The sequence below is a fragment of the Lampetra planeri genome, chromosome 25, assembly GCF_965212315.1.
Source record: "Lampetra planeri chromosome 25, kcLamPlan1.2.h2, whole genome shotgun sequence".
Taxonomy (NCBI): Eukaryota; Metazoa; Chordata; class Hyperoartia; order Petromyzontiformes; family Petromyzontidae; genus Lampetra; species Lampetra planeri.
Window position 1 is genome coordinate 2996734 of NC_136131.1, and position 20039 is coordinate 3016772.

General features: G+C 48.2%; 1 protein-coding gene across 2 annotated transcripts in view; it reads left to right on the forward strand.

Annotated features, from left to right (window-relative positions):
• LPGAT1 (lysophosphatidylglycerol acyltransferase 1) overlaps nucleotides 1–19615 on the forward strand; it is a 106344-nt gene extending 86729 nt beyond the window's left edge. For both annotated transcript variants that reach the window (XM_078605939.1, XM_078605938.1), the window contains exons 6-9: nucleotides 2698–3031; nucleotides 4948–5074; nucleotides 9718–9824; nucleotides 12140–19615. In XM_078605939.1, coding sequence (XP_078462065.1) covers nucleotides 2698–3031; nucleotides 4948–5074; nucleotides 9718–9824; nucleotides 12140–12297 — 726 coding nt within the window. In that variant the 3' untranslated portion in view covers nucleotides 12298–19615. The remainder of the gene's footprint in view (nucleotides 1–2697; nucleotides 3032–4947; nucleotides 5075–9717; nucleotides 9825–12139) is intronic.
• Nucleotides 19616–20039: the final 424 nt, after the last annotated feature.

Below are 20039 nucleotides of genomic sequence, written 5' to 3' on the forward strand. Positions count from 1 at the left end.
TCTAAAGAAAGCCGTCTCGGGTGTGGACTAATCAACTTCAAGGACAGTGCATATTATTATCATTATCAGAGTTGCTTCTTTTTGTTTGCTTTTTTGACTACTTGTATTGTGGTTATTGCAAACATGATGCCTTGAATAAAGGTGTCAGTTTTGTACTAGTTAAAAAGGGTAAAAACCTACTACTATTAATGTGCTCGTTAACAGCACTTGCCCCTACAGGCTATACAGGGGATCTTTGTTTTTTGTTTTTCATCCCTATTGACAACTTCTTTCCTAATGCATGTGCAAAACGGCAAACCAAGTTCACCTTTGTTAGCTGCTTGTAAGACTCCATTACACCCCTTTCTGGCCTTCGCACCTGATAGGTTCACAGGGATGACATCAGCTTTACACCTCTATCGAAGTCGCCTGATGAAACTTAATGTTGGAATCACCAGCTAAACATCGTTACTCGAATTGTAAATGTTGTGGGTCTACTCTCCAACACACCGGTTAGTGCTGTAATAGTAACGAATTGGCATTTTTTGTTTACGTGACAAACCTTACTAATTGGCTGTGTCAGTTGGTGGCGGGTTTAACGACACATTTATATTTACGCGATGCAACCCAAAAAAACCTCTTATGCTTGAGATTGTTTCTGTCTGGCCTGCTTTTCTTCGGTATCTTTATTCCTCCCGTATTTGCGAAAGGCGGTTTGACCGGCGAGACGTAAGCGAACGTTGACGGCACAAGCTTGCTTAAAAGGCGCGCTCGCATCAACGATAGGACCCGTGACCGAGCTGAGTCGTACCCTTGCCCTCATCGCTCTGCGATTCAACGCATGAATGGGGGGGGGAGCCACCGGAGGAAACGTTGCGTTTGATTTTATCTTTGCAGGCGTGCGTACGACCCTACCACGGTGGACATTTAGCTGTTCATTATTATGGGATTGGGATTTTGGTTGTGGAAGAACTGTAAGTAATCATTTGGTAAGTTTCTTAAAATTCCTGCTGGACCAAATGCAGCTTTCATTTTCCCCTGGGTGGAGGAGGGGATGAGTGCTGCGTGATGATGACCACCTATTGAAAAGTCAGTAGTACTTAAAAGTAAGTAGTCTTAAGAGAGAGATTGGTCACTGCCATAGGAATGTGGAATTACCACTACTGTTTCACGACACAGAGATGAGCACTGCGCAAGATGGTTGTGACACGGACTGTTTGATCTCTATTCTTTGGGTCTTTTGGTAAAGTCACGTAGATAGCAGGGACGTGCGGTCAGGGGAGGCAGGGGAGGCAGAGCCTCACCTGTTATACTCCAATGAAAATAGCTGTTACGAAAAGTAAAAAAAAAATCAAATCAAATAAACATTAAGATTTTTCCACTGATCTGGGTTATAAATGTCATTTCTGTACGATTCCAATAGTTTTTATAGTAAAAATCGCCAAATTTGTGGAGCTCCGATGCAAATACAGGAAGAGACGAGAGGTGAGGCAGCGACGAGCTCAGCCTCCCCTCTCATTGCGCAACCCCTTATTAACTGGATGGAGCGCGGGCAATAAGCGTGTGCCTGTTGCTATCTCAGTATGTCAGCAATGTAATGTGACCACTGTTGCACACCGATAGCGTGTGTGCGTGTAATAGAGAAGGGACAGATCTTGAATGTGACGTGGGATTTCCCTCCCATCCTATCTTTTCTTGCATTCTTGCAACCTCACTCAATTAAAGAAACCGATTAATTATTATCGATTACACCTGCGTAATAGACAACACCTGTGTAATAGACAACAAACAAGACTCCCTGTGGTAGTGTTGTTGGGGTCCATGCTCAGAAATCGTGTTTTTTGTTATCAGTTGCTGTGTCAGTGCTGGCTGTATGCGATTGTGAGATGTACTTGGGCAATGTTAACACTTCGCGTGCAGTGACCATAAAATATGTGCTATAAACATTTTAAGAATGCATGATGTCAGTCGAAAAGAGGAAGCCATTGTGTGCCTTCATCATGGTCCAAATTCGCCAGATATAAAAAAAGTACTCGACAGGGATTACACACGGCAACAATCGCCGTCCGCCTCACGGCAGACTGATGCTCGCTTGCAGGCCGGTGCTACGTCGCCTTTTGTTGCACAGGGACAGCTGCCAGTGGATGATGTGTTATAGGGCACTTCCGAGTTGCTGAGGCTTTTAAGCAAACGCCATGGCACCCGATTTCCTCCCACGTGTTTGCACTCAGAAATTGGCCGATAACACTTGAACATAGAGAGGACTGCAGAGCTTGGGCACATGTTGGCGCCGGCTCACCACGTGGCTGCCATGCCGCTTGTGTGTGGTTCCTCCTCGCGCCTCTGAGCCGTTCTCTCTCTCTCTCTTCGAGAGCGAGCGAATGGTGTGCGGTGGCAGTGGCAAACGCTAATTAGGACGTCGCCAACTTTATTGGCACGGTTGGCTACGTACGGTGCGAAAGAAATTCAACATACGTACAAGTTTAAATATTATCGTGTATACATCGGTCCAGTAACGATTGTTTCGAGTCATTACAGGGAAGCGTTCGAATCGTTAAAATCTTCTCGAACATAAATTTGTAAAGCTGAAAAACCCATCATCTACCGCTGACAAACACATGCCATGGATGGTATTGTGATTCTTATCATCATAATGGAATCGACAGGAACCACACAATGCTAGTGTTGCTCTGTTGCCTGCCCGTCCCTCCCCCGCAGGGCAAGGCGCACCGCGAGCACCAAGTGGAGCTACTGCGGCACCACCTGGGCCGCGTGTTCAGGCCCCGCGCGCGCCGCTGGCTCGTCCTCTTCCCCGAGGGCGGCTTCCTGCGCAAGCGACGCGAGACGAGCCAGCGCTACGCCACGCGCCTTGGCCTGCCCGCGCTGCGCCACGTCACGCTGCCGCGGCTGGGCGCTGCCCACGCCGTGCTGCACACGCTCTCGCGGCCGCGCCCCGCGGCGGTGGCGACGCAGGGCGCGACGCCCGCTAGCTCCTGCCTCAACGGGGGCGCGTGGGAGACGCCCAAGGACGGCGCCCGCGGCGATGCTCGGGGTATGGCCGACTGCCTAGAGCCCCCTCTGGTGGGGGGGGGGCGTCAGGGCACCGCGACAGTAACGGAGCGCCGATAGCTTTTGCGGGAATTGCACGTTTTTGAGAAGTGATCGGGGTGTGAAGGTGGTGACAATGAGGCGATTCGTTACAAGCAGCGGTGCGGCCCTGCAGGTCCCAGCTCGCTGGCAATCCTGGTGGAAGCGCCTCCACTCCAGGGAGCTCGAGAAAGCCCCCCCCCCTTCCCCCCGCCGCCCCCCCCCCCCCAGGGTATTTTGGCAAAACTCTTCCAAGCTGGCCCCAGTACGTCTTGGGAGGGGTGGAAGTACGCACGGCTTAACCCAACCGTGCGCAACCTGCCAATCGATTGTAATCTGTGGTCCACGCATCTACACTGCTCGGTGGGTGAAGGCCCTGGGGGGGGATTTCGGAAACTTTGTTTCAACTGCCGCCCCGGGAGATTGAACCGGCCAAATGGGGATTGCAAGTCCAGTGCGCTGACCATTTCACCACAGTCGCATTTCTCTCGATCTCATAATAAATTACGCTTTATTGTATCCTCTCAACGTAAAGACATTTAAAAGTTTTTTTAAAATGTATTCCTGGTTATATTCGGATGGTGTTGTTGATTTTAAATCGCGAGAAATAAATTGCTGTAGACAATTATATTCATTCACCTAATCAAGGTGGGGCAGTTGTTACCCTCACTGCAAGAAGTCGATGGGGTTGGAATCCCGACTAGTGTCTTTCTGTTCTCCCTCCGTTTTGTTGGCGGCTCCTTCGGGGTGTTATGGTTCTCTCCACACAATGTCATTGGTATCGGCCAAACATCCCAATGCTGGAAGATTACGCGCAACTTTCGACTCAGTAGTGGGGATAAAAAAGAGCAGCAACATCGCCCCCTACTGTGACAACTTGTCAGTGGAAAAAGAGTGGGTGAGACTTTTGCCAGGTTTAACAAGCGCAACCTTAACAATAATAACAGCGACGTAAACGTAACTCTCGATGATCCGTGCGTCGATCGGTTAACTGTGCAAAGCGTTCAGTGCTTCTCACCCGTATCGGGGCTTGTTCGTGACATCACCGCAAACATTTCTAGACAAGCGATCCGATTGCTCCAACAAGCCACGTAGGCAGCGTCGCCGAATGCACAGGTGTTGTGCGATATCCGCCTTTCTGTTTTATCCTCCTAAACTGAAACTAAACCGTTTTTATTTTACCAGCTAAAGGCCCGCTGAGCTATGTAGCTGTTTTTCAGATGCGACCTGGCCACAAATGATAGCTCAACGAAGTGGCTTATTCCGTGGAAATGTATTGCAGCCAAATACTCTGAACGCGCGTTGATTTTAAATGTGGAGGAGAAAACCGGAGGACCCGGAGAAAATCCAAGCGACCATGGGGAGAACATGCAAACTTCAAATATACAGCAAGCGTCAGGGTCGGGATCAAATCCACGACCTCCTGCATACCAGGCGAGGGCGATAACATCTGACCACGACGGACACTCCTCCACCCTACTATTACCCCTGATAATCAAGAGCTGACTGCGGATGTACGCTATCGCTCTGTGAAATTGACCCACCAATAACAAATATAGTTTCACTAAAAGATGGAACTGACTAAAAATTGGACACCTAGAATTTGAATTCCCTGACGAGTACTGGTGTTGGTGCCGGCCGCGTGGAAACCAGTCACCTCGTTTAGTCAACCCTTCGACACTTCACGTGCCTGGCGTGCCACAGGTGCCGTGGTGACGTCAACCGCCACTTGGTGGCGAACGGCGGCTGTCGCTGTTGCTGCTGCTGTCGTTGTCGCTGCTGCTGCTGTTGCGGTGGAGACTCGTTTGCGTAGCGCGTGTGGTGCCGATGTGTGGTGCCGATGTGTGGTGCCTTGAGGTGCCGTTGTCGCTGTCCCCTCAGGCGCGACGGAGGCCGGCATGCGGTGGGTGATCGACGTGACCATCGCGTACCCCAATGCGGATCCCATGGACATCCAGACGTGGGTTCTCGGCTACCGGCCCCCGATAACTACGCACGTGCACTACAGGTCAGACCCCAGCCGCTCGCGTATGTGCCGGCCGTCCTTGCCACACACGTCGACTGTTCGTCTGTTTGTCGAGAAGGAACGTCGAAGCGTTTTTTACCAGTAGGATTGGTGGCATCGCTTGGTGTGGTGTCCCGCATGACACCAGTGGTCTATGGCGGAGCTCAAAACCCTTCTGGCATTTCCCAAGATTCGGTACAGTTTGGAATTGGATGGATTTTGTTTGGCCATCGCATTTTTTGGCTCGCCATCAAACAAAGACGGTCACTGTATTGCGCCACTTTCAGATGCACTTCTGTGGCCGTCTGGAACGCTCTTCCTTCCGATATTGGAAGCCACTGGAGCTATGCACTTTTAAATCGTCTAGATTGAAGACTCATTTCTTTAGAACGGCTTTTTGTGTTTCGTTTGTTGTCCTTCCCCCGCACCTCCAATTAGCACGGTTGGCCACGTACAGTGTGAAGGAAGTTCAACATACACACATTTATCTTTCATGTGTTTAGGCTAATGTTTAAGTTAATGTCAAGCATTTGTGTATTTCATTGGCAAGTACAATCGTTTTAGTTTGTTGAGCTTAATAAACAGTCATGAAGGAAAGCGTATTCGGTCAGAAGATGTCGGTAATGATGTACACATACCTGTGGTTTTAATAGGAAAAAAGTGATATTTTATTCACTCGTGTTCCCTTAGACCGCATATTCTGTGTGTGTCTTACGAGCTGAATTTGTTTGAATGAACCGTGTTTGGTGATGTGTATTTCCCTAGTTGTAAATAACCGGGGAGGTTATCCTCAGTTACAGGGCTGTTGTGCATGGTGTGTAGGCGGTTGCCTTCTGTTGAAATTCTCTTACTCGTGCTTAAGATGTGAGCCTGGGATCTGTGTTGGATTTTTAGATGATATTCGTATGTAAACTTTGTATCGTTTTTATTCATTCAATATTCATCCGGCGATATATTCATTTCACACTAATTCACTTGACATTTTATTCCCAAAGCCTATTTTACAAACGATCATTATTTCAACTTTGACCCTTGACTGGAAAACAACTCTCATTGATGCAGGCAACAGAGCAACACTAGCAGTGTGTGGTTCCTCTCGATTAAATTATGATGATAAGAATCACAATACCATCCATGGCATGATGGGTTTTTCAGCTTTACAAATTATGTTTCAGAAGATTTTAACGATCCGAACGCTTCCCTGTAATGACTTGAAAAGGTCCAGTTGTGGAACGGCCTGAGCCAGTTGCAGCAGTGATTAACTGTGGTGGTGGTGGTGGCTGGGGGAGGTTCGTGAAGGACGCTGCTACTGGGCAGTTGGAGGCAGTCATCCTCCAGTAACAAGGAGGGCAGAGGAGTTTAACACGTAGGCTTTCGCGACCAATATTATTCATAATAAACGTTTTTGGGTTAGATCGCGTTATTTATAAATGTGTCGTAACCCTCCACCACCCGACACGGCCAATCAGCAAAAAAGTGTCACGTTGACAAAAGACAAATAGTTCACTACTTTAGCCCACCGGTGTGTTGAAGAGTGAATCCACAACATTCACAGTTTTTGAGTGCCTAGGAGCGATGCTCACAATGAGCGGAGCGCCGGGGCGGCTAAAATGCAGCGAGTTGGTACAGTAGGGGGACAGCTGGTGCATCTACTGGTCATTTCAGTCAGCCAATCCACGGCCCTTGCTGGGTCTGTCGAGACCTCCTGTCAGCGAGCCTTCGACATTTCACGTGATCGTAAAGTGCAGCTGACTTTGTGACTGAGGAGGCTGCAAGCGGCGCTGCGCACGTACGCGGAACTGCTGTTTGTACGTGTGAGTGTACTGTGTGTTGAACTTCTTTTGCACCGTACGTAGCCACCAACTGTGCCAATAGGAGCTGCTGGGACCATCTGGTCCCATGCCACACCAGTCTTCCTCTCCCACTTGCCAGAGCTTCCCACTCATTGGCGTCAATTTTAAAGTCTTTGAGATCATGGCGCTTATTATAATAATGCCAATTATTTACCCAAGGAAGCCTCACTGAGTCTCAAGACTTCGTTTCTTTCAGAAATATGTTATCCGTTTTCACCCATGAGGATTTGGCAATCAAAATCTTTTGAGATACAGCTGATCTGAGACTTTTATATAAAACTAGATTGTATGGTATTGTTGGATTTTTGTTAATCCACTGCTGGTTGAAAGCTTCCCCACATCACCTTAGTTGTGGGGGCTGGGGGGGTGGGGGCTGGGCTGTGTGACCATACTTCGCCATGTTGGTCAGTGCATGCTGGTAAAGGGGGTGGGGAGGACAGGACTTATTCAGATATCGTTCGCCACCGGTGTGAGCTGTGACTGGGAATCGAACTCGGCTGGTGGGATTGATGGTGTGGTGCGTTATCCGCTGTGCCACTGCAGCACCTCCACTCTTAACGGGGCCTAAGTGTTTCAACGACTAATTCAATCGTTCCCAAAGATAGCAGACAACGTGAGCGTGACTGAAGCAAACATATCTAGATTCGGTCACGAGGATTATTTTTATCCTCACCTATGTTTTATTCATAACGTCATATTTATCTATACAAATGTAAAGCCTTAGTTTTAGTTTCTAGTTTTTCTTCATTTAGGTCAGCGGTTCTCAGAGCGTGGTCCCCGGTTCCACCATCACCAGCAGTTAGCGACAATCCTCCAGGCGGTCCGCGGGGCTGTGATGCAAACGCAGCTTGATCCGCACAATAATGACAACGTTTACCATGCCTTTTGTTATGGACATTAATGTATATTTTATTCGTGATACAGTAAAACCTTGGGTTGCGAGTAACTTGGTCTGCGAGTGTTTTGCAAGACGAGCAAGACATTTTAAATAAATATTAATTTGGTAAACGAGCGAGGTCTTGCAATATGAGTAGTACGTGTATACGCTTTGTCTGCCGAGTGTCACGTGATCACAACTGATACACGAGTGCTTTGGATTACAAACACGTTTCCGGAACGAATTATGCTCGCAATCCAAGGTTTTACTGTATTTTATTTACAGATCAAGTTGGGTAAACTACCCTGATTAATCTACCCTAACCCTAAGATATAAATATCCCTTTCCCCCCTTCCCCCCCTCCCCTAAAAAAAAGCGTTACTTTTTTTTGTCCCGGTGATATGAATGTTGTCCTGTTGGTATTTATAGGGAGATGTGAATGCTTTTTATCGCCAGGGGTGCGGGGCTGGGTGGTGGTCCATGGGAAATGTTTGCATCAGCTCAACAGTCTGCGGTCCAAACAAAATTTGAGAATCACCGGTGTTTATAGTCACGACCTGTGTTGTAATTAACGCAATACGAACCCTCTATTCACGTGATTTAGTAGTCAGGCCATGATATGTATATACAGTTCTGTATCCAAAGCATTTAACTCGTGTATTTATACCAATGCGTGTCACAGTAACGATCCTCCACAGTGTGCGCCAAACAGCTGTGGCATTTCTACCAATGAGTCCGCGAAAACTCCGGTGAACAGCTATCCATTCAGTGAAATATTAAACTTTATATTTGGTTGAGTAAAAAAAAAGCCTGCTACGTGGGGCGGCATTTGCTTTCCCGATGCAAACACAGTAACACCCCGATATATACACGCCCTCCCCGTTTTGCGCACTTAGTCCGTAACGTCCTCAACTTACCGACACCCGATGCCGTTTTTGCACACCGCGGTATGATAAACTAATACTAATATAGTACAGTAGGCTACGTATGTGCGAGAGAAGTTCAAAATAAACGTGAAAATATCAATAATATGCACACTGATGGTTGCACAGTATAGATGCGCAATGGGTGACTGAGCATCCTGTTTAGGTTCTGTACCATGTTACGATCCACCGTCCCATCGCTTTGCTGTGATATATAAGTACTTACAATTTGCGTTGTGGCTTTCCGGAATGCATCCTGGGCGTAATCCAGGGTATGCCTGAAATACGCACTCTGCATCCACCGCGTCTCCTGCCGCTATCCCGGTGTGATGTGTGGTCTCGAGGAAAGGGCACTGCAGTGGCGAGATGTTAACTACCTCGCCTAGTATACACGAGGTCGTGGATTTTATCCCAACCCTGACGCCTGTATATTTGGAGTTTGCGTGTCTCTCTCTCCGTGGTCGTGTGGATTTTTCTCCGGGTCCTCCCGGTTTTCCCCTCCACATTTAGGAACATGCGGTTAGAGTATTTGGCCGCTATAAATCTCCGCGCGATAAGCCACTTTTGTTGAGCTATCATTTGTGGCAAGGTCGCTTCTGGAAACGAGCCGTATAGCTAAGTGGGGCCTTACCTGGGAAAAAAAAAAAAGTTTATCTTTTTGAGTTTGAACCTACCCTTTAAAGTTCCGTTTCGTTCATGCCTGATGTATAGGAAATATATAATTTGCTTTTGAATAAACATAAATATCTGTAAAACTTTATCGTCGAAGAGTCACGATGGGAGTGGCAGCCGAGGAGTGGAACGCGACCGAGAGAGGACGTCCACCCAGAAGATAGCAGGATCGTTCTTTTCCTCCACATTTAGTAATGTGCTACATAGCTCAGTGGGCCTTACCTGGATAAATAAAAAAAATCGTTTGTAAAATAGTTTAAAAGGTTAAATCTACGCTGTCGTTTAAAATGCTGCTGCTGCTTTGCTGTTGCCGTTGCCCAGGCTTTACCCGGTGAGTGAGGTCCCGCTTGAGATGGAGGCCCTCACCAAGTGGATGTACCAGCGCTTCATTGAGAAGGAGCACCTCCTCGACTACTTCTATACGACCGGTAACGCACCGCACGACATCCGCTCGCTCTCAAAGAGAGAGAACGAGGTAGTCAGGTGGTACGCCGGTGCCAACTCTTGCCCAAGCTCTGCAGTCCCCTATAAGAGCGTTTTCACGTGGGAGGAAATTGGGAGCACCTGAAGATAAACCCACGCGTTCGATGGGGCAACGCTCCATCCCCGTTCAGCTGGAACAGGTGGAGTCCACGTTTTTATAGTAATGCCATTAAATTGTGGCCACTGGTCATCGTCCCAAGAGTAAATGAGCAGAGTATAGACAAGCTGCGTGATCCAAGGACAGCTTTTGGTCGAGACTGGATAGCAGCAACAGCCATAAGAACCAATTCCTCTTTTCCTAAAATGTAAAATGTTATCAAATACAAATTCATCGGGAGCGAACGAAGCCTCCCCCACAGCGGCGGGGTGTGGCTGGCCGTTAAGCACCATTATGGGTGCTGGCAGCCTAATCCCAATCGAGATCATGTTCAGGTCACGTTTAAAGCCCTGAAGAGGGCACAAGGATTCTTTCACAAAAACAACAACCAGCCGTGCCCGGAGTGTTACTGATCTTGACTTCAGTGTAGTCGAGACTAGGTCATGTAAATTTCATAATTCTACTAATAATAATGACATCTTTTATTTATAGGGTGCCTTTGATACCACGATGTCCAAAGCCACTTCACGCATTTTAAGATAAAACATTTTAAGATAAAACATTTAGAAACACAAATGTTGGAAAACGCTCGTAATATAATACAATTACTCAAAGGGAAGGGACGAATTAACAAAGCGGTACAATCACCTGCAGATGGCGGAATAAAATCACAAATTGATTTAAATGCATACAGCCTCCAAGTACAGCAGTCACGATAGCCGTGGTGAGCGTCGCCACCGCTCACGTCGATTCCTGCGCTTCCACGTCGTTGAACTCCGGCGTGAACGCCACGGCACTGTCGCACACGCGCGCAACGGTGCTGCGTGTGCATTGCGTCCGATGGGAACGAGGTCACCGCAAGGGAGGCTTCCGCTGCCTCATCGGGAAATGCATTTGCAGCCAATAAGTAAATAATTAAACGGATATGGTGTTTTTATGCTACAAAACATTTCTGAAAGATTAATGTACGTTTCCTGTGTTGATGTTCATTCAAGTAAATAATAATATTTTTTTACGTTTGCATTAAATGCCTTCCCTTGTTTCGTGTATACAGTAAAACCTTGGATTGCGAGCATAATTCGTTCCGGAAACGTGTTCGTAATCCAAAGCACTCGTATATCGAAGCGAATTTCCACATAAGAAATAATGGAAACTCAGATGATTCGTTCCACAACCCAAAAATACTGTATTCATATAAAAATGATTAATACAAATACATTTTGATATTTTTATTTTTTATTTAACATAAAGTAATCAAATTTATTAATTAAATGTAATCGTGGCTGGTGTGAGGGAGACGAGAGAGAGGAGAGGAGGGTTATTGTGTAGGACGACTTTCACTTGCAGTACAGTCACTAAAGAACAGTCACTACACTTGGACACAAAATAAAAAAAAATGCTTTACGCACACACACGTGGTCACAACACTATAGTAAACAGTATACGCTCACACGGATGTTGACTATACGAGTGAGGCACGCCGACTGAGACCGAGCATGGGAGACGATTACCCAAAATCCCGCAGCGAGAGAGAGAGAAGAACCATTGGCAGACAAAGCGTATACTGTGCGTACTACAGTACTCGTATTGCAAGACCTCGCTCGTTTATCAAATTAATATTTGAAAAAAAAAATTGCTCGTCTTGCAAAACACTCGCAGACCAAGTTACTCGCAATCCAAGGTTTTACTGTACTTTTATTTGGCTATTGCAGCGTTTATCGGTCTTATGAGCTGCAAACAACCAACGGTTCTACAAAAGTGACTTCAAGAGTGCACAAATGGCCTCCAAGAGAGCGTGTCCCCCTCGCACAGCGTGGGTTTTCTCTGGCTGCTTGGGTCTCCTCTCACATGTGTGCAATCATTCATTTCCCGACAACACCGAGGACCACGTAGTTTGGGCAATAATTGGCGCCGGCTCACCGCGTGTCTGCTGCCTTTCCCGCTCGTCTGTGGTTCCTCCTCGCGCCTCGTAGTCGCTCTCCCTTTCTCTCGCTCTGTCCGCACGAGAGCGAGCAAATGACTGGCACGGTGGGCGCGTCACAAAGTTTTAAATTAACATTCTGGCTCCACGCAAGTGACGTTGTTACGTGTGCGCGAGCGCCGTGTACCCGTCTAACCAAGCGATCGTCTGGGCGCGTGTGCTGCCTCCCGTCCATCTTGCAGGAGCGTTCCCCGCGCAAGCCGGTGAGACCGGGGATGCCCCATCGCGAGCCATGGTCCTCGACCCCTGGTGGCTGCTCATGTGTCAGCTGTGGTGCTTTCTCTCCGGCTACATGTGGTTCAGCCTCCTGCGTTACATCTGCTACGGCTTCATCTTATAGAGCCCCGGGACTCTTTGCTCGCTCGCGCACGCGCCAGACGGGCCAGCCGCAGCGACGGTGGGCAAGACGGCGACGACGACGACATCAGCAGCAGCAGCAGCAAACACAGCAGCGGTGAAAACCTGGCTCTGGAACTGACCATGTCGCTGCAATAAATACCCAGAGTAGATGGACAAACTGTGTGTGGCAGAGGATGGCTGCATCTTTGGGGCAAGTGCCACTGCCGAGCGTTTGCTTTACGTGGATTGGACCAACGGCGCTCAAAAGCTGCATTTGAATTCCTCAGCGTTGGCATTGCCACCATCGGAAGGTCCGTTTTCTTAATTTCAGACCAAGCCTGGCAATTTCTGGGTGAAAACCCGCTCCTCCACGCGGGAAGTGTGAATTTGCCCAGCCGGGAGTGGTGGGAGCGTGCAAATGAGAGCCCAAACCTGGACCTTCGTGGCTGCCAGTGAAAACAATGCTTGTACCGCCCCACTGCTGCCCCCCACTTCCTACCCTGAAGAAGAAAATGAAGCCAGTAATTTAAATATAATTTGAAATATTTCTTTTTCTGTGTCAAAATGAAAAGGGTGTGAAGTTACAAAAAGGTCTCTTCCGTTGTAAGCTGAAAAGGTCGCATGAAGCCCACAGAATGGTGTACGGTTGCGTGTGTGTGTGGTGTACGGACGAGTGTGTGCGTGGTGTATTGCTGCTTGTGTGCGTGGTGTTCGGACACGCGTGTCCGTGGTGTAAGGATGCGTGTGCGTACGTGTGCGTGTGTGTGCTCACTGCGTGGGGAGTGGGAGTGTAGTAGTTAGCACCACTGCGCTACGAACCAGGCACTTGAGAGTACTTTTGTTTGTGTGTGGAGACCTGGCGTGGCGTTCTGCTTCTCTGTGTTCTTGTGCTCGGGGCGTCCCAGCGGTGCAGAATGAGTTCGGTGGATACAACATTGATTTTCGCATGTAACAGGACCCCATGGTTTAGACAGAGTGCTCTTGCCAATAACATCTGGTAACCCCCAGCAGTTTAATAAGCCTGCCCCTGCTGATGAGACCGAGCGGGTTGAAACTAGCCCAGAGTTGTCTTTGCTTAAACTTAGTGCTACTGGATAAGATTTGGTCTGGAAAGCCAATAGGTCGATGGACTGGGGAATGCATCTGAATGTGGAAATGAGACCAAGTGGAGTTGTGCTTATTTGTACTTTTGTTCTTTGTAGCAACCCGATAGAGTGGTCATCCTATGGTTAGACTCGTCCCTACCATAGGAATGTGGAGTGTACACCGCTGACTTGGAGCTGCAGACTCTAGACAGGAGACGATTGCCCCCCCCCCCACATCCTTCCGCATGTTTTGTACGATTAACTTTTTTCACACCGTATGTAGCCAACCGTGCAAATCAGAGGTGCGGGGGGAAGGACCACAAACTAAACACAACAGCAAACAGTTCTACAGAAATTCGTTTTCAGTCGAGATGATTTAAAAGTGCATAGCTCCAGTGGCTTCCTAATATCGTAAGGAAGAGCGTTCCAGACGGTCGCAGAAGCGCATCTGAAAGCGCGCGATGTGGTGACCGTCTTTGTTTGATGGCCAGCCAAATTCCGCTGCTGCTGCTGCTACGAGGATGACTGGAGGTCACCAGCACAGCAGTGGTGCAAGCAATAACTTGTATGACTGTACCGTTACCTTTATCTCCTTTATTGTCTTGAAGGGAGGAAGCGTGTGAGTGCGAAAAGAACGGGCCCAAGGGGGGGGGGTATCTTGTCAGTTCAGTTGACCTCTTAGTTCAGTTGACCTCGGTGCGACGACGCGCGTCGCAGCCCCAGAAGATTTGGGGTCACCGATGATGCGGTTACCATGTAGATCCGGCGTCACCACGCCGCTCGCGCCATCACTGACCAGGATCGCCACTCTCACCGGCGGCTAAATTTAACCAAGCATTTCATTAGTACGCCAGTATGTTGATACATTAATTGGACATTCGGCTTCATTTAAAGGGGTAGAATGAACACACACAAACAGCGAGCCTTTCATTATTCACGTGTACCCAACTTTAGCATTGTTAGCAAGGTAGGGGGGGGAGGGCGCATTAAAATCGCGGATGTTCGAGCAGAGCTGCCGTTCAACGTGACGGTAAAACCCCCACCACGACCGGCGTCGATCCCAGAGTCGTTCAGAGCGGCTGCGACGTGGCTAACGAATCGCGACCTCCGCCAGCGGCAACGTTTCGTTGGTCACAGCCCCCCGCCCCCCCCCCCCGCGGCTGTGAATGCAGCATTGTGAGCTCAACGTTGTTCACTGCGGTTGTCCAATTTTTTTTTTTATCCAACCACTGCCGTTTGCAATTTGGAGGATTGTTTAACGGGCTGATAATAGGGACAACAGTCGTGATTCACCGGGACCAGAGATTCCTTTTGGAAGCCACCACAACCCCCGATAACAAACAATATTCACCAGCTGCCCCCCCCCCCACCGTCCAAAACACATTCACAAATATAAGCCCCCTCCCTGTCCACACCATGCATGTGTTTGGGGGGTTTCGCGTACGCACGCACGTTCTGTTCGTAGCACCACTGTGTGTGTCTTCGAGGGGAGGGTGGCGGTGAGGGTGTGAGGTGACGTGCCCGTTTGTGTTCGGAGCTGCTCATGGGCACGTTTTCAGGCCCGCTCGGTGTGCGCGCAATGCTCGTGGGGGTCACGAGGCCGTTGCGTTCCTGAGGCTGCGCGTGGTCGGGGCCCCACGTTACCGACCGCGTGGGGAGGGTGGGAGCGAGAATAGCAGATTCACGTTCCAGTGAAACTAAAACACACCTTGGCGTTTGTTTTTTTTGCCCGACCGTTGGTAAATGGAGACGTTGGCGTGGTTCTGCCACTGTCCTCCGACGCGTGGATCGATCCCTAAGTATGAAAGAGCTGTTGAAGTGGCGCGCGAGGCTGCGTTGCACACATGCCTTTCTGGTCGCAGTGGATGACTGCCAGCGCACGCACGTGCTGCTTGTACGAGTGTCCCACGACCCTCCACCCTCCCTCTTGGCAAAGCTTGATGCAGTTAGTTCCCCACGGCACTTTCTCCCACTGGCTGGCTCTTTGTGTGTGTGTGGGCACCATGGTGGCGAGGTGTTAACTACCTCGCCCGGTATACATGAGGTCATGGGTTCGATCCCGACCCTGACACCTGCTGTATATTTGGAGTCTGCGTGTCTCTCTCCCTGTGGTCGAGTGGATTTTTCTTCTGGTCCTCCGGTTTTTCCCTCCACATTTAGGGACATGTGTTTAGGGTATTTGGCCGCTATATATTTCCACGTGATGAGCCACTTTGTTGAGCTATCAATTGTAGGCAGGTCGCTTCTGAAAAAGAGCCATACAGCTCAGTGGGTCTTACCTGGTAAAATAAAAAAAAATGTGTTAATAGTTTTGAGTTTGAACCTACCCTTTAAAGTTGTTTCGTTCATGCCTGACGTATAGGAAATATATAATTTGCTTTTGAATGAAAATAAATATCTGTAAAACTTTATCGCCGAAGAGTCACGATGGGAGTGGCAGCCGAGGCGTGGAACGCGACCCAGAGAGGACGTCCACAGAAGATGGAGCGATGAAATCAATGCCGGGTCGATCGCAGGATCGTCAGATATTGCGGCGACTTTGGGTGGAGGCCTTCATCCAGCAGTGGATCGGCCAAAAGCTGGCGATGATCATGGCGATGATCATGGTGATGAGCCAGAGACGAAATATCGGTCCATTAATTTAGCAAGGAGTTGATCCGTGAACATTTCATAAACAATCTGAATTTTGGCCCAGATGTTCCGCACACAAACCAACCAGGCTTGCCGACAGCAAAGTGCGTCCGCATGAAGTCGTTTGCATATCAGTGTCTGCGCGTGTGTGCAGATGTGCCAGTGTGCGTCTTTCCCGTGAGGCCGCCTGAGTACGCCACCCCCATGTTTGAGTAAAACTGCTGCGGACGTGTCTGTCTGCGCCTGCGGATGAATGTAACGATTGCGTATGCAAAGTGCGATTGTTGTGCATGTGTGTGCCTGTGTTTTTTGGCGACGAAGATTGGGTATACGAGTGTAGCGGTTGTGTAAACGCACGCACGCACGCATGCACACAACCCACGAGTAATGCTACTCGCGCTCGCGGTGGATTCACACTGGATCTTTGAACGCACAGAGCGTAATTGCCACCTCGGTGACATCACGATGGGGTGGCAGGGTGAAATTCACATCGATTAACAGAACTGGCAGGGACCGATCGAGGTGTGGGCGGCCGAGGGCTCCGAAAGTAAAATCGCCGCACACGCTCCAATCGCGTGACGCGCCACCTGTCCGAACGCTCGGTGCCACTCACTTTGCCCGCGGGTGAATTTCGTGGGTGACCCGAGGTGGTGGCAACGTAACGCGTCGCAACACGTTTGGCGCGAGTGCCCGAATGTCCAGTGAGAAGTCGACCCGACTCTCGACCCGCTGCCAATTGTTTGCGAGCGGCACACCGACGCGCGTCATTGTGCACACGCCTTGCTCCTCGTGAACGTGCGCAAATGTCCGGAAGGGACCTTTTTGTTATAAATATTTTTTTTTGTACGCTGCGGTTTTTGTTGTTTTGCTTCTCTAGCCCCCCCCCCCCGCGCCTCTCCTCTTCTTCTCGAGATACCGTCGCACAGAGCGAGCGGGGACGTTTTCGAGATGTCAAAATGTATGCACCGCTGCCATCCCCCCCCCCCCCGTGAAATCGTACAAACGTTGTTCATTTCAGGGCAGGGCCCGTGCCCCCCACCACCGAAACGTCGGCATAACCACAAGTCCGCACAAGAAAAAAAAGTTTACTCCCCCCAAGGCCTGCTTATGACGGGGTGCAGGCCCCGCTAACCTTTTGATTAGACGCCCGTTTGTCTCGGTAGAGTGCCCACTTAGTATTTAGACGTGGAAAAACGAATATTAATAAGGAATGCTAATTAGAATTGTACACCTACGTACACCATTTATGCAAAGTTTTGAATATACTTGGTGGCCGTATGTCCACCTCGAAGCTCGCACGCATTTTTATCGCAGCCATCCGGCGTTGGCTCGATAACGATCCAATGCTCGTTATTTTTTAATAAGCAAAAAAATGTAAACACCCTTTCTAGATAAAAACGTCATGACGTCGGTCGCTAAAATTCAGGTCACTAATGGCAGTAATTCACTCTGCTGCAGTCATTTTTGAGAGAGAAACTCAAAATATTTCAAGGTTACGGATTTCCCCCCGACACCCGGTTTGAATGCAATGTTTTCATACGTCGTTAACGACTCTGATACAATACCGAGTACTCGGGTCGGCTTTTCACTCGACAAATGGCATATTATTTTGATGGGATTTTATTTCATTTTCTTCAACAAAGATGCTACCAAGTCCTCTATTTTCTCCCGTAATTAAGCAATGTACTAGTAGCTTGGTAAGTCGACATTTATTACTGAGGAGAATTTCAAACACTTTGTTGTTACCGTTGTCGGTTTGTGTCTGCAAGCAAACCCTTAAACAAACAAGGCAGCAGGTCTGTTGTTAGAATAATGACATTCGAACGTTGTTCTCGGAGTGAAAATGGCCTCGTGTTTTGATTTTGCCTTACGGCAGATGAACTCGTTTTGTTGAGCGGGCAAGCTCAGATGGTATTGCAGTGACGGTCATTTTAAATGTAGATGGTTGTGGACTGCCATGAAGATACGTTCACCACGTATCAGATGAAGTCTTGAAGCATTTTCACGATGTATTTGTTTTCAGTTTCTGCGATTGGAATAACCAGTATAAATGCACATTTTTGGGCAAAACCTACATGGCAGACTGGGGCATTAACTCGTCAGTAACCAGACCTCTGACCTTTTGAGTAATATTGTGATACTTTGTCTGAAGGGAAAGCCCACAGACCGGCGTGGTTAAATATAGTAAAATAAAAATGTACGAACCCACTGCGTGGGGAGGGTCTTCTTCCATCCAGCAGTGGATTGCCAGAAGGGCTGTTCCATGTACACACAAAGATTACCAAATCACACCGCTGAAGAGTGTTCCAGTTTTGTATCCAGTGCCCTCTGCCTGAAAAGCAAGAACACCTTGCCAGGTGTTGATGGTAGGAGTATGCAAGAGGTTGGTGATGCTCCATCCCATCTGTTCAGGCCGAAGGAGGAATGTTTTCAACCAATTCTTTGTTTAGCTTCCTGTAACCCTTGACCTCAACCTACTTTTGGGTCAACCTCTTGGGCTGGGGTCAAAGGTTACAGGATGCTAAGAGGTAGAGGTGGGATTTTTTAAAACAAAAATGGTGGGAAATTGATACAATCAAGCATCGATTCAGCAGGGCTTCATGAATTACAAAATTATGGGACGTGTGGACAATGGCAGCCAAACTGAGCCTTTGTCAGTCACGGCCAGTGGTGAATGTTGAACTCTGCGATTTCCCAACCATCAATGTCTCCCTCCTTGTCGACGTGCGACCACATGATTGTGCACGGCCCAAACCCAGCAAGACACCACCCCGAGCGCCAGTGTTGACGGGGTCTCCCGATCAGTTCGAGCAACGCTGCGGAAATCACAACCGGATGAAATTGCGCATTTATGGTGCTCCGTTCCAAGAAGAGAATTCGATTTTTTTTTATTATAATGGCTTCGAAACAGTTGAAGATACATCGTGAGAAATATTTGTTATTTTACCGGTGTTTATTATTTTGAAGGCTTAGCAAACTTAAGCGAGAGGGCGATGCCACCAGACTTTACGGAATGCAAACAAAAACTTGTCCAACTTTAGACAAACACATGTTCACGATTGTGTTGATATTTCGTGCTGTAGTTAAATGCTCGCCCCCCCCCCCCCCTCATTGCATGTTTACTCAAAACACAATTGTATTTTTTTCGTTAGTTGGCTACGGCTTCTTATTTAATTTTTAAAATCGCAAAGGCATATCGGTTGCTTTTTTTTTTAAAACAAAGGAAAAAAACTGTCTTGAACCGTTTTTTTGAATTGTCAATTTTTACCCAAAAAAAAAAAACATGTTATAACATTAACTTTAGAGCTCCCGATTTAAAAAAAATTGTCTGCTGTGGAGCGGTGGTTTTTTGTCCTTAGTTCTTTTTTTAACGAGAGAAGTTGCTGTTTTACTGTACAGTTTAAGTGCAATAGCAGAACGTCCGAGGAACAAGGGAACAGCCATCCGCAGGCGATTTTATGCAATCGCTCACCAACTAACAAAAACAGGTTTTGTTGATTAACTTTGGTAAATTTGTCAACTACAGTTTTACTGCAAAGGGCAGAAAGGCAGTGGGGTGGGGAGGTCTATTCAGTTTTTGAAAATAAAGACAATTCCATAATGTTTTGTATGTTGCGTTTGTGTGTTGCTTTTCTTGTGTTCTCATCGTGGACAAGTTTGTTTTTTGATACTTCCGGTGAAATTTCACCCCCCCACGCAACCGAATAAGCGATTGTCAGATGCATGCCATGGTGTTTGGACCACCAATTCAAACGTGCGGGAATGAGTGTATCTTCCAACAATCTTAAAATGGAGCAGATGTACGGTTCGTGTCACCTTGTGACATAAATTGGCCACCACGTCATCGCCCCCAAAGACATTTAGAATTCGGTGCGGTATTAGTTCAGCATTCCAATTCTGTCTAGCAAGTCTCGCCAAGGTGTGGACACAGCACCAGTTCGAAATTACCCATTCGACCACCAGTCGGGGTACAATGTTGCAGTCCCCCCCCCCCCATTCGAGTTTGTTCTCCAGGCAGTCCTCACCT